Genomic DNA, 25,337 nt, shown 5'->3' with positions numbered 1-25,337 from the left:
AAATTTCAATTTGTTGTTACAAAGCCAGAAGTGTGTGGCTGAGGCTTACTTGTTTTTTATCATACAGCAGTGGTCATTGATAAGCAAACAGTATGGATTCAGCCATTCAAACACCCAGTGTCTCACTGTTTTAGATTTAGATACTACTTCTATTATATTAGATTTTTTTTTTCCTTAAGTGAAACTTACTTTCATCTCCAGTTTCAAATTCAAACTTCTGGCTATAGCCGCTGTATCCTGCTGCCGTCCTTACTCTGATATGAAATATATACTTGGTGGCTGGCTTGAGACCTGTGATGATAACACTTGGAGCCTTGGACCTTGTGGAGGAATAGCTGAGCTGCTCATGCTCCTGAGGGACAGAAGAGGGGAGAAACGATATCAAGTTGAGTTGTACAAACTTTGCAAAAATGATATAGCAGAACTGAAGTTCCACATTCTTCTCATGAACGTAAAATGTGTTTATAAAAGGAGGTGCAGGTATGGATTTCTGTACTCTGATTTTGTGCTATAGTCATAATGTATGATATGGCCTTGACTTAGGTTTCAATTTTTTGTCTTGCATATAAACACATCACATCTGTGTGTCTTGGGTTAGTAATTACACTGTAGTCACAACAATATGGAATTAGTACAAGACTACACTCACAGAAAATGGCAGCTAGAATGGTAGCTAATTATTTTTGCACAATGGACAAACTAGGAGGTCAGTAAATACTAGTAAGCTGTAAAGTAAAGATGTGGGAGTATTCAAATACCCGCTACTCACTTCTACCCGCAGGTAGTGCCAAAATGCCGGCGCTATCCGTGGGTAGACCTGTGGGTAAAAGAAAATAAAAATTAACTTTTTCTTTAAAGTCTGTGAACTTCTAGCATGGTTCAACTGCTTCACTGGTGTTGAACTTAATGCCTCTTTCCAGGTAGCCATAATGTAGCCATACATGAAATTGCCTCTCACACTCTATAAGGAGAAACACTCTCTGCAAAAGTCTCCTGTTTATTGCCTAGCAATTGATCCTGGGCATCTGCTGAGAATTCCTGATTCTCACAGAGATCGCTGAGAATTATGGTGTGGAGAGATTACTGGGAATTACCACTGCAGACCAGCTGCTGTAGTACGGAGACCAGCCGCATAGATTGCTGTGCAAAAACTAAGTGCTGCTTTGCTAGACGGGTTGTTGACAATACTTTTACATGAGGGGATGACTTAAAAGAAGAGAGAGTTTATTCCCTGTCATTAGTTACCGTCACTTGATAAATCAGTAATGTGTAATATTTTGTATCATGCCTTAAGGATAGCTTTACTTCACTGCAGCAGGATTTGTCTCCAAACTGACATATGAGCAGAAATGTCCTTGGCATATGCTTAACAATCCAACTGTGATACCCCTAGGGCACCATATACATTTATTATACCATGCAGTGATATTAGAGTGTGTATAAGTTATTCAAAGGGTGCTTTCAGCCTGTTAAGAAGGAAACAATCTGGTTCACAGAAGAGATATAACCAGGAGAAGAACAGATTTCAGTCAGATTCTGTTGGACTCAGCCTCTTCTGAGCAAGATACACATATTTTTTATATAAACCAAACAGTTTGATATAAAACTTGCTGAGTCAACTTCAGTCATGGTGTAACAAAGTCACATTAGCATAGGGCAGCAGGTATATAGTATTCCCCGAGTAGACATACAAGGAGATGGCCAAGAAAACCAAATTCAAAAACAAACACACAAAAATAATGATTCTGTTAAGTGAAGAAGGAAAAGGAAGGCCACAATGACCAATATCTAAAATAATTGCATTTAATGCTCACTTCAAACAGTGGAAATAATTTGAGAAACTAGAGTAAGAGGAAGTGTTGATTTGTTCTACATTCTATTACCAAATTCTGAAACAGCAAGAAGTATATCTATAAATTGAAATACTAAGACCCAGTGTACATGTAATCTTATGGATCGAGACTATGATTAATATACCATCTAAAAACTTCTATAACTATCAGAAGATTTATCCCAATTACTTCAAATGTTATAACTTCACTTTGAACAGGTTTATGGATAGACATATTTCTTTTTTTTAGAAATTTCAGAAAATATCTATTTGCTTCTAACAGAAGGACAACCTGTTAAGGTCCCCCCAATGAGGCTTGCTTCAACTTGAAAAATAGCATGTATGTGAGCAAAAAAGGTATAACAGGTTAATACTCAAGATTTGTAAGAAAATAGACAACTCATACACATACAGAGGAGTTTTCATACTACTTTATGGACATTTCACAAACATTCAGTGTGTCATGAATAGCTAATTTCTATTCTATAGCCTTGTCATATGTGCAACTTCCAGGGACTTCCATGTGTAGAGGGGTCATATAAATTAATGTGTAACTTGGCCAGCGTATGCAAACTTGGAGAACACAAGACTTGAATTTATTTAGTACTGAATCTGCTGACTGAAGTTTGTACACTTCTGCCTAAAGAGACCAAGTTTTTCAACACAAGCTAGTGAACAGCTCAAGATCAGTCTAAGAATCAGGAAAAAAAAAAAGGAAACAACCTGATTTTGCACTATCCTGTGACCACACTGAACCACAGGTATGGCTCAGTGTTTGTGATCTTGCCTGTTAAATACAATATCAATACAAAACTCTGTTTCTGCACTTCAGTCCAGGTAAAGACATGACATCAAGTGAAGGAAAGATTCTGGCTATGTTCACTAAAGGTTATGTAAAAAACAGCAAATACTTGTTCTATACAGGTATTAGTATGCTCAAAGTTTTAGTGAGTATTATGTGCTCCATCTGTCATGGCCCAGATGTAGATGGGCAGAGACTTTACACTCTGGAATGTTCTGGAAGTTTTTATTTAAGGCTCCGCAACCTGTAAAATAAGGAGGAGACCAGGACCTAAGGGATTTCTTTCCCCCAGACTACCTTGCTGCTTGAAATAAAGTTCTAAGCATTTAACAGTTTACTGTTTTTTCTGACCTGCTGGAGAGATTGCAGAAATAAAATTTAAGAATGATTTGATGGAAGTGTAAAAAGAAATAGGTTCCTTCAGAGGAGGATGGAAATGGGAATTTTGTCAAAAATTGGTGGAGACTCCCCAAGATCCAATAATAAGATTTACTCCCTGAAGCCTGCAGAACCAGCCCAGTGGCATCAAAGAACTGGGAATGACTTCTGAAAAAAACCAGTCTGAGCTATATCTGTTATGTTTTATCTCTTATTACAGGCTAATTACTGCTTGTGTAAAACATGGGGTATAGTGGCTCCCTAGCCAGGGATGTGGACAGACACTTATCAAGTATGATTTGTTATTTTTAGTTGGTCAAAGATAATGAGTGTGACAAGGACTGTGCTGGTAACATTTAACCTGTGTGGGCAGCCTGTGGCTAACAGCAACTTCCTGAGGGCAGCCACTGTCCCGTCTGGGCGGTGGAAGGTATTTTGATCACCTCCAAGGCTTGTCTGGCTTCCTGCCCCCTTACTACCTGCCCGAGGCAGCCTGCAGGAGGCCCTGAGGGGTCCCATCTCCATGCCTTCCCATCTCCTTTCTTCTTTCCTTTCTGCAGCCTCTTATGCCACCCATCACACAGTCCAAAAAACACGGCCTAGGAGTACGTGATTATAAAAGTAATACTGCTGTCGCTGGGGAAAGGGGGCAGGTTTTGTTACTGCAAGTGAAACAGGGGAAAGGGAACCTGTCACCTTGGTGTGTTTGAGAAGAAAAAGCTTCAGAAGCCTGTACCTGAAGAGACAGTGAGGAGACAGTTGCTCAAACTTGAGACAAAATGATTAACAGCTGGAAGCTTCACATTGTTTTACGTGAACGTTTCACACAAAGAAATCATCATTTTTGGACTAGATTCATACATAAGACATTTCTCCAGAGAGTGGATGCTTTGCCATTACTCCTTTCTCACAATGATGACAAGATCAGCAGCCCGCTTGGAAAGACAGAGCTTTCCACAGAGAGACGCAATTTGAAGTTGATGGGGGTGGCTCTCAAGGTTGGCCATGATCTTTCCCAGGGAGGTTAAAGATGGTCTCAGAATAAAACAATACAATTCTAGTCTGCAGAAAAGGATGGGACACTTTGTCTTATTCTTGCTACAGATAATATGCACTTACTTCTTTATGGATACTGGGTTCAAAAAGTGAATTTTAAACTGCAGAACTTGGATGTACTTCCTGGATGCTAGGGCATGCTTTTACCAAACTCTGATTTTATATTGTGGAAAAATCTAGACATATATCAGCCCTCCTGCCATGCACCCATTTTCCATTGGAAGGAAACATGGTTTTGTGGGCTAGAAGGAGCCACAGTATGCTCTGTGATAGATCTCTGACCTGGACGGTGATGGGACCAGGATCAACGGGAAATGTCAAGGACTACATCTGTTCTGTATTTCTTGATAACTAGAGAGGACTACTACAAAATCTGCAAAGTAAAAGAAAAGTTTCACTGACATGCAATTTACCATTGCATGTAAGCAGTAAGTGATCTGTTGGCCATTATATATGGCTCAGAGTTCATACAAAAGGACAAGTACAAGAAATGCTCTGATGCTTTACATTAGTATCAGAGCAGCATTTTTGATCTTATGACAGCATAAGACTCTCAAGAAGCAGTTCTAAATACACAGGGGCTGAGGGTTTAAACCTAAGTTAAAGGAGTCTATCTAATGTAATGTATTAATATAATTACTAGTCAGAATCTGATACGAGGAAATTCATAGGACCTCTTCCATAGCCTACTGTAAATTTCTCTTGGTGAAAATCTGTAATTAAAATATAAATATAATCCAAACAAGTGATGTCAATGCTATTACACAGTGTAACACAGAGCCTATGACTAGCTATCCAAGTTAAACAGCATTATATTAGGAACTTTGAAAATGCTATCTCTATTTCTAAGGAAATGGCATTTTTCTTATTGTTTGTGAGATTCTTCTTGTCAGTGGATTCCGTTCTGATAATGACAGACAGTGTTCACAAATCTGTGACAGTTTGGTCTGTGCATGAACACGTGCACCTTTCAGAATCGAACTGTTTCCTGCAGCCTCCTCTGTATGAGCATCTGAATCTGCATCTATCCTAATTTTAGACTTGGCTTTATAGTCAAGACATTTTTCATATCTACAAGAAATGGACTGATGGAATGGAAGTTACAATGGTGCTAATGGTCTAAGACTAGACAAACTGATTTAGTGGAGTAGTAGGATCAGAGTATAAAAAATAATGAGAAGCTTTCTGCTTTTGCAATGCACCAGAATAGTTGGATCCGTCCCATCAACATATGCTGTAATGAAACACTTCCACCGTATGGCATCATCAGATTAAATTATATTTCTTCATTACGCCTCACTGAAAGTAGCTACTTTATTAATGAATGTCATATTCATTCAATATTCAGACGTTATATTATTGTGATTAGTATTACTATTTTTCTCATATGCTCAAAAGAAAAGGAATTCCCTCTGATGACATTAACACTTGCAAATAAATAGATAAACCTCCACATGCCACACCTATGTGAACACCCTGCTCTCCGATTTGATCCCCACCTTACTTCAGAGTGAAACAGCACAGAAATGAAGACTTTGTGCACATATATGAAATTAATCATTGATAAAGACTAACCAAAATGTCATGACCTTTTATCAGGTTAGACTCATACTGCAATCAAAGAGTTTACATTCTGATGCTACAGGTGAGAAAAATAAATGTAACTAAAAACATTTAGTGCAAAAAAAGATTAAAGGAAATAAAAGCTGAAATATACTGCTGAATTATACTACTGAAATAACCTTTAAAAGATTAACTTTACCAGTAAAGCACTGATAAAAAACCAGACACTTTCAGGTGTACAAGATTTGTCACTGTCAGTATTTGTGTGGGAAAGAGAAACACGGCTTTAACCAAAATAATAACAGTCCTTATTTCAGCAACTGGAAAAGATAAACAAATATAATTTTCTATCATTTGAAATATATAATGGGACCTCCAGGAATTACCACCCTCTTGTAGTTTACTCCGTGTCTATCTTATTTTATGAATGACAATCAAGGTGTTCAGTTCACTGAGTCTCATGAGTAACTGAAAAGCCTGCTGAAACTGACACTGGGGAAAGGGTTTTCAAAGGCTTTTGCCAGCTGAAAACATACTTATTGTGTACTTACAACTTCCAAATGTATGTGTGAGGAAAGAATCCAGGGAGACAGTAACTGAATTTACTATCAACTGCTTGCAAATACATTTTCTAGTTTATATCCATTGTCCTCCAGCAAGAAAATTCTGTACTTAAGCCATATAATCCTCCTTAGCCTTTTCAGAGTGCTATCACTTAACAGAAAGAAATAGTAATAGAGATTCAATCTATACACCACAGGGACCAGGTCTTTCTCCTGTGAACTAAAGCACAATGTCAAGGCTGAATAAGTACCAGATTAAATGAAAGAAGATTCGGAGTTCCATGATTCAGACATTATCAATGTTTAAATAAAAGCACCAATAATGAAAAAGAATCTTTTATGAGACCATTTGGTCACGTTTTTTCTCGTTCCTAGATACATCAGTTTGAAGGGTATACACAATGTGACCTACAGAAGAAGCATCATTATTTTAAAGGAACGGCCACAACTCTGGAAGATAGGAATTTTTAATAATCACAGCTCTGGTCCATCATGAAATGAAATCTCCAGCTCCTTCCCTACTTTTCCTATAGGAATCAGCTATGATGGCACTTAATTACCTCCAGAGTCAGCTGAACTTTAGTGTTGCAATACACGTTAGAAAACAGTAGGTAATTACTAGGTATAGTCAACATGTGATTAATCAGTCCAAATAGAATCTATTAAAGACAAATAACAGCTAACTGTGGAGTTTGTACTTACTGTCTGAGTTTTCCAAGAAAAACATAGCCCCCACAGCTCTAATTTATGGAAATTGCCTTTGATTTATACTGCCTGTATTCCTCTCACAACTAATTTGTCTCAAATAATTCTCAAAAATTATTTTCTGTCTTTGCAATAAAATATTTCTATAGTACAATTTCTGCAGGTCTATTGCCCCTAGTCATATCTTACTTCCCATTTCACATAGATGAGGCGTAATTACACTGAAATTGGTAAAATTAACGACACCTGGGAAACTCGAAGTCTGTCTTTGAAAGCTTCTTTATCTTTACTAATTTTGTGCATGATTTTCTTTTAGAAGACTGTTTTGACCTGTAGTTTATCTATTTAATATGAATGCCAGCAGTAATGTTTGGCAGATATTAGGGAAAAGACTCATAGGTCCAAAAATGTGTTTCTAACATTAATTACTATCTGATTACAATACGATCAACAGGATTAGGTAAATTTTCATTGCAATATAGAGTGATAAAAAGTTACAAGAATAGAAATAATAGTCAAGGATACCATTCATATTCTTAAAAAAACATTTCCTAAAAGCCTTGTGCTTTTCGTTTCCAGCTGACCAACAAACTTAAAGTAAATTTAGAAAAGTGTTTACAAAGATCTGAGGAACAATCTAAACTAAGATGAAAACTCTGACAGGAAAAAGTAGGGCCACGGAGAAAATTGCTGATGGCTCTAGTATTTGCTTCAGAGAAGAAACCTGCAGCATTTTAAAGCATCACCCACTTCAGGTTGTAATATTCTCCTTTCCCTCCTCTACCTCCCTTGTGATTAATCTGAGATGTAACAGTTTGGGGAGTTGAAATACTAAAGTGTGCTTTACCTGTTTGGCCTTTCAATATTTTATATTTTGATTGCCTGTCAGGCAGCTCATCACTTTCTCCATACATAAAGTGAAGCTGTCAGCAAGAAAAGGGAAAGAGCAGATAACTGATCATAAAGAAAATATGGAAAGGTCAAAACCCAGCCAAACCACATTTTAATTGGATTATATACCGGGAAAGGCAGAAATGAGTTGATGTGAGGTGAACTCTGAAGAAGAAAAAATTTAAATGAGAGATTCTAAAACTGTGTAAACTAAACTTTCTTGCCAGCACAATGAGGTGAGAGGTGGGCAGAGCAAAAGCTGTGCGGCCAACGTGGTGGGCCAAACGGGAGCACCAGGTGTGGAGGCAGCAGATAGGACACTGCGGATCACACTGACAAGGAGATTAGACTGAAAGGAATAAAACCAGGTCTGTGCCTTAAGTTGGTGATGGAACAGGGTGCAATTCAGAATATAACAAAGAGAGCCTGGGAACATGACTTGAGTTGTCAGATAAGCACAGATACTAAATTCCATCTTTCTAGCAGTTATGAGCTACTCTGGTAACATTTGTTTGCTAATTAAAAATATTTACCATGGAAAACCTCGGCACCAGTATCTCCAGGAGTCTTCAGCATATAAAAATGTCAGCCTCTCCAGTTGTCCCTGAAGATTTTTCTTATTTTTCTCACTCATTTTAATTTTCTTTTCCCCTGCACTGTCTTTTGCATTTGGGAAGAAGCAGGGAGCAACAAGTAAAGCACAATTACCTAACACTAAGGTGTACTTCATAATGAGATAATAAACCCACTGACAAATACAGTTTGACAGGAAACAGAGGTAAACCTGCAAAATTTGAAGATTGGAAGCCTTCCGTGACTTTGTTGTGAAACAAGCTTAAAGAACTATGTACTTACTAATGTGGGCTAATTCTCAAGTCATTCATTTGGTATATAAGAATCACAGTTCAATTTTCTGAATCAGGTCCTATATATACCACTGCAGACGTGAGACTCCACATAAGCAGTACAGGTTCTTTCTCCCCATGCTCACCTTTAACACTCCGCCAGATCCCAGCAATCTGCAGATTAGCTGAATTAACTAAATTTGCTTCATTGCGTTTTATAGCTCATGGACTTTTCTTCCATGAATTTACCTAATTATTATTTTGAACTAATTTTGCTTATGGCTTCCAAAACATCCTTAGGCAACAAGTTTAATTACAAACTGTTTTTTAAAAATACTTTTTGTTGTTGTTTTAAATCTGCTTCCTGATGATTTCATTGAATATACTCTAGTTCCTCGTCTATAAGAACTAGTGAATAATCATGAATCTCAGTGATTTGTTCAGTCAAACTCAACATATCTCTGTATATCATAGGAACAGCTCTAGTTACAGCTGAGAAGTAGGTCACTGGATAATGAAATTTTTGAATTGAAAATGCAAGACCCTGGAGGAAAGATAACAAAAAGGGACAACTAGTGATGTAAAAAAAACTTTAATGTAAAAAGCCACAGTCCAAATACCTGAAGGTCTCTATGTTGCTGAGACATATGGGGGGCAATCTTCTCATGCCTAACATTATCAGCATTGGTAAAATCACAGTAATGCTGTACACACATAACTGCTGCATTCCTCCATGGCAGAATTCAAAATTGTGGTTCCCCTATTTCACATTGAAATGTGAAGACATTTTTAATGTAAGGAAGCATCTTACAACTGAAGTGGAATTTCAATACACGAGCAATGATTCAATTTCTCAAAAGACTTCTACAATGATGGTGACTTGCTACGATACAGTGTAGCCGATGATCTATTCTGACAAAAAGGGCACAACATATTTTCAATGCTGTGAAATGCAAATGAATCTACCAATCCTAAAAATGTAGTACAGCATTGAGTCAGCTACACAAAACTCAGCTCTAATGGAGCTGATGACAAAAACTGTTTAATTTACCTAATTTCAGAATCCCTACAATATCCATAGGTAGTTACGTCCAGGATTTTGATTAGGGCTCCTGTTCTGTGCTGGACATTTTGTCAGGTTTTTAACAACTTGCTGGAAAATTTCAACTGCTGTGTGTAATGTATGCATTTTTACAAATGCCCTTGTGAAAACTACATACTATATTAAAAAAACTTTTGAGGCAACAAGCCTTTCCAACTCCTTTTTAAAATGTGTTTCAGCCTTTCAGGGTGTTAGGACAGGTAGAGTGACTGGGCTGATTTGAAGATTGGTTTGAGCCTCGGTTGAATCTTCTATATAAATATCTTTCATTCTTAGAAGAGCAGACTAATGTACACTTTTCTGTTTTCATTTGCAACTGAGTATTTCCTACCTGGCAAATAGAGGAAAGATCCTTACTGATATACAACAGCTTGGAAACAAGCCATACTTAAAGCAAAACTATTCATAGTTGTTTACTTGGGTCATAGATACACATAAGAGAGCTGTTAACTCAGTGGTATTAATATAGCTATCCCTTTTATTAAAGTAAGCAAAACACCTGCTTTCACAGATAGTATTGTTTTAGATTGCTATGGTGAATCTGGAATAAATGACTGAAGTCATTAGGATTAATTTAAATCTACATGAATGTTGCATGATAATGAGTCTTTCACATGCTAACTGTCTATACAGTTCTTTGGGACAACAACTTTCCTTTTCAGAGAAAATCAGGACTTAAAAATATAGAATATAAATATATATAATTATAGAATAATGTTTACAATATTAATATAGATTTAAACACTACCTAACAAAAATCAATTTTGGAGGAAGAATTTTGGCTCTAAAATACAAACTCTGACACTAACTAAAGTTTGACTTTAATCACTCCAATACTACTAATAAATGAGAGGCAAGAAGGAACCTGCTGATCTACATACTGGGACAATCTTTTGAGATTGTGTAGCCTTTTTCGTTATGCAAACCTCTCCAGATATAAATACATCTATAGCTGTTGAAAAGTCACTGAAATATCACAAATACACAAAGAATTGTGTTTGTGAGCATGTATGTGTGTGCTTTGTTTTGTGTCTCAATGCAGGCAGACAGCAAGTATCTATCTTGTAAAGTTAATTCAAAAGGGCTGAATTCATCTCCGGCATCGTGACTGTGTTGCAGATCATGACATTACATGAACAATAAATACAGCATATTATTTAAATTTATGTTTTCTTCAAACACCTCAGTGAGTTAATAGAGGAGTATAAAGCAAAAATGGAAATCTTTTTCCAATTAGTTTAACAGGAATTTCAAAGGACAAAATAAACAATCTAACAAGTAAACTAAAATACTGATTTTACACTTTCAAAACTGACAAAGCATGTTTTGTTCCCATTTTTGTATCAGGGAAATGCCCATTTCTAACTTAACACACCTCAGCAGAAGTAGTATTTTTGGAGTAAATAAAAACAAACAAACAAAAAATCTGAAAAAAATTTAAAGAAATTTAAAGACAGGTGACAATACCTTTTTAAAAAGGAAGAGCTGGCTCAGTCACTAAAGAATTGCCATTGCATTAATATAATATGTTAATACTTCTGGCAGTATACGCAGGAAAACCAGATAGTTTGTGCAAGGTCACTGCAAATACAAGATGCTTCAACCTGGCAAAGCTCCTACAGCAACATAAATGTTTTTATGAGCAGCAGGTGAATTCCTGCAAAAGACTCTAAAGCTATTAACAGCTCGGTAAGGAGAACATAATAACAGGTTGTTAACTCCGCCTCCCTGACAAGAACATCAAGAAAGGGCACTTTGAAACTGTTACTAATGATACATCAAAAAAAAAGAAAAGAAAAAGAGAGAATTTTTACATTACGTTTCTTTAAATCAACAAAATAAACATTCATGATTTTATTAGGGTAAAAAACTAACAAAACTACGTGGGCATTACTGAATAACATACCCTTTCTATGAATTCAAGTTGACTAACTAAATCATGCGTTTAAATGAAAAGCTTCTCTAATGTGCATTTTTCATTCCAACAACCACCCCTCACCACCACCGAAACCACAGCTTTTATTTAAAACATGGCAAAACGCTGATACTAATATTAAACATGGAAACAGTATGTTTTATTGTATGAAAATGGAATGGCTCTCCTTAAAAGAGCTTCCTCTTTTCCTATGGATTTTTCTCCCTTCTCCCAGAATGACTGCTTTGGGACATGTCTACTTAATAAAAAAGAGGTTGCCTATATGCAATATGACCCGGCAGTGCGCTCGCAGCCCAGAAGGCCCACTGTATCCTGGGCTGCAACAAAAGCAGTGTGACCAGCAGGTCAAGGGAGGTGATTCTGCCCCTCTACTCTGCTCTCATGAGACCCCACTTGGAGTCCTGTGTCCAGCTCTGAGGCCCCAACATAAGAAGGACATGGACCTGTTGAAGTGAGTCCAGAGGAGGGCTATGAATAAGATCAAATAGCTGAAGCACCTCTCCTGTGAGGACAGGCTGAGACAGTTGGGGTTGTTCAGCCTGTAGAAGAGAAAGCTCCAGGTAGACCTTACTGCAGCTTTCCAGTACCTGAAGGGGGCCTACAAGAAAGCTAGAGAGGAACTTTTTACAAGGGCACGCAGTGATAGGACAAGGGTAAAAAAAAATGAAAAGACGGTAAATTTAGATTAGATATAAAGAAGAAATTCTTCACTATGAAGGTGGTGAGACAGTGGAACAAGTTGCCCAGAGAAGTTGTGGATGCCTCATCCCTGGAAGTGTTCAAGATCAGGTTGGATGGGGCTTTGAGCAACCTGGTCTAGTGGAAGGTGTCCTTGCCCATAGCAGTGGGGGTGGAACTAGGTGATCTTTAAGGTCCCGTCCAACCCAAACCATTCTACGAGCCTCTGATTCTATGATATTGTCCTGGTTTCAGCTGGGATAGAGTTCATTTTCTTCACAGAAGCCAGTGTGAGGCGGTGTTCTGGATTTGGGATGAGAAAACATTGATAACGTGATGATGTTTTGGGTTTTTGCTGAGCAGTCAAGGACTGTCCAGCTTTTCATGCTGCCTTGCGAACTGGGAGGGGACACAGCCAGGACAGCTGGCCCAGGCTGGCCAAAGGGATATTCCATACCATATGACGTCATCATGCTCAGTATATAAAGCTGGGTTGAAGAAGGTGGGGGAGAAGGGACATTCAGAGTGGTGGCATCTGTCTTCCCAAGAAACCATTACGCGTGATGGAGCCCTGCTTCCCTGGAGATGGCTGAACACCTGCCCGCCCGTGGGAAGTGGTGAATGAATTCCGTTTTGCTTTGCTTGCGCGTGCAGCTTTTGCTTTACCTATTAAACTGTCTTTATCTCAACCCATGAGTTTTCTCCCTTTTACTCTTCTGATTCTCTCCCCTGTCCCACCATGGGGGAGCGAGCGAGCAGCTGCATGGTGCTTAGTTGCTGGCTGGTGTTAAACCACAACAGATATATTATGCAGTCAGTAGCTTTGTCCCCATTTCAGTGTGAAAAAAATGTTAAAAGTGGAAAACTAATAACAATGTGTCCTTCTGCATGATTAATGTGTAGTTGCAATGCAGTCTCAGAAGAAGAGGGGAAAAAAGGGAACTTTCTCTGTTTTTCCCCAAAAAAGGAAAACGTCTTTTTACTTATACCTCCCCAAATAGCTCCTGAATGCATCAAGTATTGCAGGACAAAGCTGGAAGTGAAATGTAGTCTCATACTGAAACATTCCTTCGTTTAGATGAAGACATAACCTCACTTATGACTTAAGGGCGTATCTTCTTGATTTAATCTGTGAATCCACCTTTACGGTTGTGAAAGAACAATTAATGAACAGTAAGTAGTTTGTGTATTATGAAAATACTGTCCTAGCTTCAGTTTTTGAAATAGTTTGGGCTCATAGATGAAGACTTTTGGGAACTTTCAAGCTAGTTCTTATTTTAAGAAGGTCTAAAGGAAACATTCTGACAGGTTTTAGGGAAATGGAGACCTGGACATTGTATTTAACTTATAAATAAGGAAATTCTTTTTGCTTAGATGACCATCTTTTGGCAGCAACGCCAGTTATATTTAGATCATTGTTCACGAAACTCACCATGCTTTCTGTAAAAAATATGTCAAACTTCCAAACCCGAAGTTTGACTCCTGAATGCGTGTTATGGTACCTGAAAGAACTACAACTCTAGCTTCAGATACTACTAAAACTTACTGCACCTAAACTCAGATTTGAACACACTGAAACTAGTTAATAATAATGTCAACAACAACAACAACAACAACAACAACAACAACAATAAACTGTTTTAAGTTAACAATAATAAACTGTTTTAAGTTGAGAGTACATTTTCTATTTTGTTAATTTAGGATTAAACATGTTAAACTTCTTACCACTTCCTTTTGTTCAATTGATATATTCTCTCTGAAGAGACATTTCTTTTTTACAGTTTGTTCATCAAAATCATCTAAAGTTTGTACTCGGGAGTGAGGTGAAACTCACTGCACTATAAAATAGCTGCATCTGACTTTTGACCCTACTTAATTACATGCTTCAGATTAACAGCTGATTCCTGCAGTTAACATTATTATCCTTGCTGTGTCAGTAAACTATATTTAAAACTATTTTTTCTGAAGTTCAAATGCCACATGGCTAGGAAAACTGTTTAAGGATTCCTTTGATTAGGAATCAACCTGTGCTATCAGTGGATTTCGCTTTCTTGGCTTTCTTTGAGGTATGGAACTAGCTGTGTGGTGCTGTTTGTTGTCTTGTAATAGTTTGCATACCTCCTATGCCTATGACTTTGAAAGATTTTGAAAAGCATTTATTCAAAACCATTAACGCACTTTTACTACATTTGTGCAGCTCTTCTAGCAGTTACTGGAATAAGCATTGTACATGCAATTTTCCTTGGGGAAAATGGTATTGGCTACAGACAAGAACACAAGATCAGTGAGACTATGTTTTTTTTAAATCAAATCCACTAAGCTTGCTTAAACAGCACTATATTTCTCGTTGAGATTTTTTGGTTCAGCAGGAATGACAATAGTAATAGCTCTGTAGGCTACTTTATTATTAAATACAAAGGTTTAGAAGCTATCTCTAAATAATTGACGGCAACGATTAGGAGACTAGCCAACCCAGGGACCTAATGGAGTAGGCCTAGCTCAGAACTTCTTTGATAAACTCTTTGCTGCATGTAACTGATATTTAGAGGCCAGATTTCTTTTTCTCCTAATAGTAATTATACCAGTGTCATTAATAATGACTGCTGCAAGGTCCTTAGGTTCTTTCCTGCAGGCAAAAATTATATCTGGTCAGAGAGTCTCATAATTATTCACTCTCATTTTCAACAGTTCTGAGACCTACTTTTTTCTCTTTTTAGAATCTAAGCCTTTTACAGTTCTTCCCTTGGGAAACTAGGTTAATAACAGCAGAATAGCAAAACTGAGAAGCTTGTTTAACATCACTTACTATGCTAAAATAAGCTAGGAGATTTCATTTTAATGATTATCTCCCAAAGTGCATTTGTAGTGATTATTTTTTAAAAACATTCACCAGACATGGTTTGTTTCCCAGGAGCTCCGAATGGCTGAGAATGCCCGAGGCGCTTCTTGCAGCCCTGGTGCCTCACTGTGATATGCTGATCCGTTCCTGCAGCTATGGTCAAATACTAAGGTCTGCTTAATACTACTATCTCTTATACATCCAAATTACTCAATGCTCTTGTTTTTATGAGAACGTACTGAAAATGTAATGAAAAGGTATTATTGCATGAGCCCTACTTCTCTTGCTTCTAGTCACATCAGAAACATTTTACTTGTAGGCAGCAGATTGCTATTTACGCCTCAAATAATTCAAATAATTAAAATATTACAGAAGAAGAGTGTTCATTTTAAAAGATAATGATTAACATGAGGATGAAAATTGCCCAGCTGATCATTCAACATTAACAGCCTAGTGCTTGCTCTTTTATATTCAGCATACTCACTGACTGGCCAGGCACCTGAAGTGCTTATCTTTATTGTTATAAGCCTTTCCCTATTCCCCAACCTTGTCACTGATGCTGGCTTTAAAATTAAGTCAGGAAGCTTCCAAGGGTATCAAGCATGCTATGGTAGGTACAGCAACAATAAAAGAATGTACCCAGAGAAAGAACCAGTACATGCTAACAATCCAGCCACAACAGTACCAAATGAACTATGCCTGCTCATGAGTAATGTGACACAGTCTGCAGGCTCCCTTCAGCCTCATGTGGATTGGAGCTGGTGCATATATTATTCTTCATGATTTAAAAATCTAACATAAATGTAAAATCTGAACCTAGAAAGTAATAGCTGGTACTTAAGGGAAATAGGGAAGTTGTAACATAGCTGTGTCTGAAAAAATGTGATCCTTCTAACTCAGTTAACCATTATGCAAAATTGTAACTAAAGAGGTGGAAAGACTGGAGAGGTTTAGCTATTTAAGCAGTAGGGAGGTTGAGGGTCAATGAACCTCACACATCTCACAGATGAAGAACCTCACAGAAAGGCATAGGGCTATAGAAGAGAAATGACTAATTATACTTCGCCTTTCCAAACTTTCACCCAGAAATTCAGAGGATTGTATGATCTACATGACATGGCTTCTTATAATAAATGTCCATATCTTGTCTAATGAGAACATGTATGGCTCCTGTTCATTTAAGTTTGATTGTAGCCGACACTCAAGTAGGGTCAGGTTCTGCCTGAGCAAAATTGAATTAATCTGAGAAGATGATAATGATCATAAGATCTGTTCCTCAAAAAGTGTGGAAAAAAAGGTCAAGGATATCAGTTCATACCTCTGTACATGCACTGAGTGCCACATCTTTTTGCCATCAAAGTACAGAGTACATAATCTATCGTAAACATATACTTCATGGCTTTGAAATAATATGGTGCACATACTTCTAGACAGATAGATTTGCTTTAAACTACAGAATAATATTGTAGGCAAACAATTCTGAAAGACAAAATTACTTCCTTGTTTATAATTTTCCATATTAATCATTGTAAAAATAATCCTATCATTCAAAACATTGTGCATTGGTAGTCTTAAATCTTCACATTATTCCCATCAAGTCATTTACCTCAAGGTCTCCTATGTATTCTACTATTCAAATTCAGGATGTCTCATTTTAATTCACATTAATGAATATTCAAAGAAATAGAGGTGTTTGTTCTAATATTAGATTTTAAGAAGGAGCATAATTTCTTGTATAAATTAAGTAAATACATCTGTAGTCTGATAGAAAAATTAACAAGGTCATACTGCTTTCTGATTCTTTAAATCCTGTACTTTCCTCTATCTCTCTGCTTCATCGGGTCTTCATCTCTTTTTAAAATCTCATTGGAAAACTAATTTCCCCCTTGCCTCTACTGCTTGGTTATTTTTTCTCTTTTATTTATTAATGCAACTCTAAATAATACTGGAATGAAGGAAAAGTCATATCTGACATCCTACATATCCTGTCCACTCACTGTCATATGGAGGTGGGTTAAAATTTTTATGTGAACACTGCCTGTAATTTGCAAATTGAGTCTGCCAACAAAATGAAGTATTTTGTCAAAGGGATTTGGTTTTAGGTAAATTTCAGCAAAAGACAAGAAAGCAAAGAAACACCAGCCCATCCCTCCGTCCTACATCCTGCTCCAAAAAATATTCTCTATTTGGAGATGTCATTGCAATGCCTTGGGATATTGCTTGGGTACATCCCATTAAAATATCTTCTCTATGGACAGGCTTCCTCAGCTAATTATATATCATCTTGTGTGTAACCAAATATAATCCAGCTGGTGTATTTGGGCCATATGGGAGAACTTAAACTTAATACAGTTGCTGATACGTATACAGCTTGGTATGCTTAATACAGCTCTCAGGGAGCATTAATTTTTGATGATTAACTTTAAAGGGTTTGGGTGGAAAAGGGGAGGAATAAGCATTTTCTAGCTCAGCTGCACAACCTGAAGTGCAACTGGTATGGTTTATATCCACTGTGTACTGTGTTTCCTTCCCCATGAGGGAATTCCTACAGAAGAACTCGGCTTCATTACACGGCTATAACAAGGCCATATCTTATCCCATGTCTCCATCTGACTCGAACATGCGACCTTTCTGGCGAGAGGTAAATAGATTACGATGCCCTGGATTTCAAAAAGTAAAAGCTTTGGTTTGTGTCTGGAGGAATAGTTTTAGAGTATAAAAGAAAAGTTGATTACTATTGGTAAAGAAATGGAGATTATATTGATATCTGGAGTTTGATTTTTAAAGGGAAAGACAATACTGCCTATGAGACATTTTTTCTTTTAGAAGTACCGGGCTGTTTGTGGAAAATACGAAAGGGTTATAAAATAGAATGGATAGATAACAGATTGCAGAATAGGGCAGACGTCTTGTATCAACAGAGATAATTTGCAAATTTTCAGTATTTATGAAGACTACAAAGACAGTCTATGAAGAAATGCTTTTCAGAATACATCTTAGATCTCCAAGATCACACAATTAATGGATTTTTTGCGTGTTGCTGTAAAGACTCACTTATCGTCTAAGGTGACAAATGTTCCTAACTGTATAGTTTTCAGAATGATTCATAATCTAGCAGAAATAAGATATTTCAACTACCAGGCCTCAATATACAGTATTATTTCAGGATCATGATATTCTCACTCTGGTTATAACACATAGCTCTTCAAGCTATGGAAAACTTTTTTTCTTCACTGAGACAAAACCTCATGGCATCTTGGACTGAATGTCTAGGAATTTTTGTTCTCCTAACAGGTCAAGTCAGCTCTCTAATTATGTCCTAGGTCAGCTTATGTTCACTGTATTTTTGGCTGAAAAGCTGCAGAACAAAGTGACCTCTTGTCAGCCAACCACATAAATATATACCAGTGTATTCCTAAATAAGAAAATCAAAAATTGTACAATCCATACAGAATTGGCTCACAACGAAGTTTTGTTATTTTCTTGAGATTTTCATTTTTAGAGACAAATAGTGAGCCAAACAATATTTTGTTAAGTTATGATTCTGAGTATTTTGCAGCAATTCACTGAAGAAAAGAAGGTCATATGGAAGAAGGTGCTTTAAAGCAGACAAATTACTGAGCTGCTTTATCATATTTTCAGATTAATGTATGTGTTCCATACTTGTAGCTTATTGATAGCCTTGTATAACTTTCCTTCTCTACTGTTTCTTTTTTATTTGGTAGAGTCTTTCTCAGAAGATGTGAATATTTTTCACAGAGAGGGCTTGATCTTTCAATAGGTCTCTGTGTGCAATTTGTATTGCACAAGAGTGCAAATATAAGTTTCTTGCATATTTAGCACAGTCTATCCTCCTTCCCTTGCTCTGCTTGTTCTGGATATGCATGGAAAGATGCGTCTCTACATTCTGGGTTCACTGTCACTAATTTGTCTTACTCATCAAATTGTTGGAAACTGCCCCATTTTTTGGAGTCCTCACAGTAGTTTATTAGACAGCTACTTTATTTCTGTAAGTTTATATATATTTCATGAAACCTTGGGAGCACATGACAAAACATGACTCCATTTTATAAGCCACAGAATTCCTACTGGTTATAATTAAAAGCAAGCATGCTCCCCGAGCATGCTTCCCAATTGCATTTTGATAACATGTGAACAAGGTATCTTATAAGAAATAGCAGTTCATTCTTGTGAAATCTTAAAATCCTGCAGAGTTCTTCAGACATTCACAAAGTTAAGAAACTGATACAATCTGTTGAAACTGGGGTATTTCGTGATTGTATTTGATGACATTCAATGTCTTGTATTGCATATAAGAATAAAGCCTCTTTTCCTTTTTAAATACAAATGACAGGTAAAAAGGGATAAGGATAGAACTGCAAAAGCTGTTCTGTTTTACTAATTAGTGTGTTTATTAGTACCTAAGGATACCGTTCTCTGCGTTTTTATTGACTACTTATGACATTAATATAATTTCTGAGCTTTTCATACTCAACTTGCTCTTGAATCTTAGCTGAATTTTTTACTCTCCAGTAGAGGGATGTCTTTGTGGTAAATTAATACTAAATCCAGTAGACAATTATTTCACTTCAATCACATTTCTTATGGGTATGCAACACCATCCCTATTTTGTCACTTCTGCTGAGAATATAAATGCTGACATTTCCCTCTTTGAGGATTAATGGAAAGCCGGGAAGATTACAGTTTCACTTGCTGTATCTACCCCGACACCCTCTTTTTTTTGTCAATATACAAATCCTATTTGCATTTGGCCACTATACTTAACGCAGTACTAAAGTTACAATGCACATTGCTTCAGCACTACATAAATACAATTTTCTCATTTAATACTGAAAATCAGCAGACTGACTTCCAGTACTAGATTCTTCGTCTCTCTGCTCTAGAATCTGATTTCCAAGAGAGTTCTTCAAAATCTGTCACATTTCTATTCCTCTGCTCACATAAGTGTTGTACTTACTGCTATGGCTGGCTTGTTTGTCTCTCATTCTGCCTATTATAAGGCATTGCCAGAGAGTACTCCTGTTCTAACGTACTAACAAAAGGTGCATTCAAGACCTACACATTTAGTTCAGTTAGTGACTTAGGGAAAAAATAACCCCTGTGCAACAGTACTAGAAGATGCCAGCAGTTCATTTATCTCCCCACACCTAAGAGGAAAGAGAAGTTTATAGTTAAAAGACATTCCTTACGCATTATAGAAGGTGAAAACAGCAAATGGTTGTTTTTTTCAGTAGAAACAGATAGAAGTTGTTTAAATTGTATATAACAAAGGGTTGTGAAGCCTGTGTATTTACTCTTGCTGCACAATGGACAAGTCTAAGCAAAATGTAGACCTCTAAGGAGACCTATTTGCTATGTCACTCAGTATTGGCAGATATTGGCAGCTAATCTATTGATAAAAGTTTTTATAAAGATAAGCTTTATAATTTAACATCCATATGAATGGTTTTGAATATTTGAAATTATTCCTATTCAATTGAATAAAAGCTCACTATTTCTCTTCTTTATTTCACCTGGTTATTATTTTAATACCAACAAACAAAACACGGACAGGGCAAGTCATAATGTGGCTTACTATGGTAATGGATCAAAACTTGGAGGACTTCCATTAGTGTAGGAAAGTAAGGTTTCCTTGCTTTGGCTAGAAATATTATACGAAATCTGTCTTACCCCTCTAGCTGTGCTATTTAAATTGTTTGGATTTTTTCCCAGTTTACCCTTTTTTTCTGTATCATTAAAGCTGCATAATCTCAATAGAGAAGCACAGCCAAGGAAGAAAATTCTCAGGTATTTACAGGGCCTAGCATCCCTAAATGCTTCTTTCATGACTTGGCTTATATTTCTGTTTTTTGTGGTCTTCTCACATATCCATTAGTTCCATTGCGACTTTTAGATGGGGACAGAAAAACAGCAAGAACTGACTTAGCAGGTGACAGTTTAAGGTACAGACACCAAAAAATCCTGCCTGTCTCTAGGAATGAAGGCACTGACGAGCACTACATTTTACACACTGCAAGTGCAACACCTGTAGCCAACTGGAAATGATGAAACGCGTTTTGTGCTTTGGGGGAAGCAGGCCTCAAATTACGCTTTCGCAAGATGTGCTGTGCATGTGCCTCGTACCTTTACTTGTAATGCATGTTGTTGCCCACTTTTGTGTGAAATCACGTAATTTTGACAGAATGCCAGAAATTTGACATGAATGCAATGCAGTTTCTCCCTCTGTAACCTTTTGTAACCCTCTAAACAAGGCTGGCACACTCTCATTTAAGCACAGGTTATTGCTAAATAATGTTGCAGAATTAAATCACATTGACGTTCGCCTTAATTGTATTGTTTTAGTGTCACTCTAATGTAAAGTTTTTATAGTCCATAAATCAAAATATGTTCAAGCATCTGATCCATTTATCCATATCTGTAAAGGTAGTTACTATGAGACAGGTATACCTACTGTTCTGTATATCTATCTGCTTGATTTTGATGTGAAGGAAGACAGCCATTAACAAGTCAGAAGTAAAACGACAAAAAATCAGAACAAAATAAAATGTCTACTTATATAGCATTGTGTGAGGGATCAAGTGAAAAGTTTAAAGTACTTTTTTAACTATTAAAAATACGAAACATATTGCTCTTTAGGATCTGAGTTTGGGTGATGCTGTAAGTGAGACCTACTTTCTCATAGTACTTGATCTCGTAGTCCAGAATGGCTCCATGGGGAAAGTCCGGCTCTTGCCAGGAGAGGGCAATGCTGTTTTGGGAAGCCCAGTCCTTCCTTACCATACCTATCAAGGAGGGTGCTGAAAGGGAAAAGGATAACTAAGGGTTAAAGACGAAGTACACAGTTTATCCTTTCAACCTACTGTCTTAGGATACCAACCCGAGGTAACTTTGAGTGACCTCCAGGCAGAAAAACATGACAGATGGCAATTCTCAGGGAAACCATATAACCTGGAACTAATGTCTCAAGTACATACCAGCAACTCCTTTGTCAAAGGGCAGACCAGCTTCTGAAAAATGGCTATATACAAAAATCACAGAAAGCAGCGCCTGTGCCAGTCCCCACCGCTGGCTGCACGCAACCAGGTTGCGCTGCTGGCTCCGAGGACATGGTGTCCACAGCAGAACCGTGTTTCAGAGACAGTAAATTCTACATTTGGGGTAACCTGCGTTAAATGCCGTAATTCAGCTGTGTAAAATGTACATTCAGTTTCTTCTCTGGAGTAAAATAAAGTAACACGGCTTAAAAGAGACACAATGCATCCTGTTTCTGCTAGCTGGGCTGGCAGCAGCAAGGGCATTTTAGCCCGTCAGTGAGGCAGCTGTGCGCGCAGAAGAACTCGCTTGTTAGAGGAGGCCAGTGGCAGGGATTGGGCTACAGGCAAACCGGGGCGGGCAGACGTGCCCCCAAACCTACCTGCTGTAATGGATGCTGCAGGTCTGCAGCAGTGCGGTGAGTAGGAACCGCTTCCCGCAGCTTTTGGAAGAAGCCCGGCATGGGTGGATGCACCCAAGAGCCGAATTATTGCACTATGGGCTTAACTAATTTTAAGAATTGTGTTTTCTGCCCTTTTGGAAAAGAAGGTGCACTGTTATCTATGTAATAATTTCAAATGGTCCAAAAATTGCATTCTAGAAAATGATCTTTGCTTATTTTATTAATCTAGTCAAGCACGTCAAAGGAGGTCTAATATTCTCCAGAAACTAATGCTGTTTTAATAGTATTGATGTGCAGCTTTCCCAAATATTACAATAAAACCAGTCATGTTGTTTAACAGTCTTGAAGACAACTGAGTAAGCTGAACAAACCAGCTGCCACAAAAAAAATGCTTCCAGTAGTTCAATTTTCACTATTTGTCTTTCCACCAACAAATATCAGTTTATTACACAACCTTCCCCATTCCTCTCTATTATGAATCTTACTTAACCTCATCTAAGCTTCCAAGGAGCTGTCTCCTAAAAATAACACATTTTTATGACTTCTGTTTTTATCTTTTGAATGAAAGAGTCTCCCTAGGAAAATGAAATAAGAATCTGCTTCTAGTAACAAAATCTCATGCCTTAAGTTTTCTTTCCTGTAAATATTTCAGGAAGTTTAACAAATGAAAACAATAAATAAATTCTAGAACACAAACAAACAGTGAGGAAAACAAAACCAGTTGTTTTTCCTTGAAAAACGGGAAACTACACACAGACGCACACACAACGATCTCCTTCTCTGTGACAGTGCATTTATCCAAGAGAGAAAATAAACTTCCATCCACTGTCAGTCTTTCCTGTGGATAACTATTCTGTGGTATAATAGTCCAGTCCTCTCTGATGTGAAAAAAAACCCACAACCCAATTTTGTAACACTAAATGAAAAAATCCTGCCAGAAGTGTTAAGTGGACAAAAGAAACTTACACAGGAAACTGTCCTATACCTGTACTTATGCCATTTTAACCACAGGTCTGATGCAAGGGAATGAGAGAAAAAAAGAATTCCTGCCATGCTGAATAAAGGATTAACCTATTTTCCAGTAAGTCCTTAAACAGCATAATATAAGCAACAGAATAGAACAAAATACAAATAAATAAAAAGCATTCATAGGTTCAGGGCCAAAATGTTATCCCTGGGTATGTATAACTACTCCCCCAGTTAAAATGAAATTTTTACTCTTGAAATTGAGGGTGAAGCTGAGCTCTCACAATATTTCTCTGGGGTAAAATCAGCTACTCCAAGCAGGGAATGAAGATAGGTCTGTTTAAAGGAGAACAGCAAACATGGATTGGTATTTGCTAAACACTGATCATGGGCCTATGAGGGCAATAGCTCATACACATTTGTTTACCATTTGCTGGTTTCAAGTCATTCACTGGTATTGAGCTGTGATTTACAGGTGGCTCTGAGGGAGCTATAGCAACCTTTCAGATACTTCTGATACACCGTGTGCGCCTGCTCATGGGTGAGGGACATCGTCTGGACCACCTTCGCAAGCACATCATGGCTTCATCTCACTGCATTTGGGAGGTCACTGGTCAGACAACCAAATCCTTGTGAAATGATTGAGCTTGATTACAGAAAACACCAAGTTAAACTGTGGATATATAATTATATTCTTGGCCCTTCTAGGCTTTTTAAATATAGATTACTACTACTACACTTCTTCAGATGGTGACCTAACCTTTATAAGCTTTTGATATGTACCACATGTGGTGAGTTTTTCTTTGTGTTCTGATTTCCAAATTTATACAGGAATTTATAAGTTTTCAGCCCAAGCTCACCACAGTAACTCTTCCATTTGAGCAAGTCCATGTCAAAACACAGTCCTGGTGCAACAGAAGGTCATCTCAAATGTTCAATATGAGAACTAGCCTATAGCTTCTTCCTGGGAAACAACTCAGTAGCAAAATAATGGAAGAAAAGTACTTCAGCCCTCTCCTAAGCCAGTTGTGCTTGACCTGCACTTGAAACTGAAAACCCCATACAGCAAGGCTCACATCAAACCTGTGATGATCACTGTGACAGCACTGCATCCTCTAAATCAAAATGCAAAGGTGTGTACATAAGGCTGTGAATATGGGAAGTGTATTTGTGTTTGTATTAGGGCATCAGGCAAAACCAAAAGTGTACTTTTTAACAAAAAGTCATAAAAGAGTCACCATTAAGCATTTCTTACAAGTTCAGAAGAATGATTCTATGTTTGTCATACAGAGGTTATCTATTCACATCTCAGAGGAATTAAAAGGAAAGGGATTCCAGTCAAAATTTCATTGGACAAAGAAACAGATAAATAAACCCAAGTAATTAAAAGCTGCAGCTAGCTCAGTTTCTATTTCTTCAGTTGTTGTGAAGTGCCACTAAAAGCAATACTTTCTATGGAGAAATTTCAGCTTCTGATAACAGTTACTCATGAGAGCAGGAGTTATTTAGACCCTAAAGATCCTATCCATTTACTGTTAAAGCTCTTTTTAACCAGAAAATTGTAAGATAGGCAAATGCTATTTGCCCATTTATAAAGACTGCTCTAATGTTCCTATGATGAATCCATGGGAAGTTCTTTTAATTAGTTGTTTCAAATCCAGTAGCTGCAGGAGACCTCTAATTTGGTTACCCAATGAAACAATTTGAAAAAAAAAAATGCTTAGAA

General features: G+C 37.3%; 1 protein-coding gene across 1 annotated transcript in view; it reads right to left on the bottom strand.

Annotated features, from left to right (window-relative positions):
* EPHA6 (EPH receptor A6) overlaps positions 1-25,337 on the bottom strand; it is a gene marked incomplete at its 3' end in the record, with an annotated part of 529,988 nt that overhangs the window by 143,240 nt on the left and 361,411 nt on the right. Inside the window, exons 6-8 of the mRNA XM_082011392.1 lie at positions 21,883-22,007; positions 770-817; positions 190-352 (exon numbers count right to left, since the gene is read on the bottom strand). Coding sequence (XP_081867518.1) covers positions 190-352; positions 770-817; positions 21,883-22,007 — 336 coding nt within the window. The remainder of the gene's footprint in view (positions 1-189; positions 353-769; positions 818-21,882; positions 22,008-25,337) is intronic.

The sequence above is a fragment of the Phaethon aethereus genome (assembly GCF_964289735.1).
Source record: "Phaethon aethereus genome assembly, chromosome: 1".
NCBI classification, from domain to species: Eukaryota; Metazoa; Chordata; class Aves; order Phaethontiformes; family Phaethontidae; genus Phaethon; species Phaethon aethereus.
Note: the sequence above shows the minus strand (reverse complement) of the source record. Positions and strands in the feature narration are given on the sequence as shown.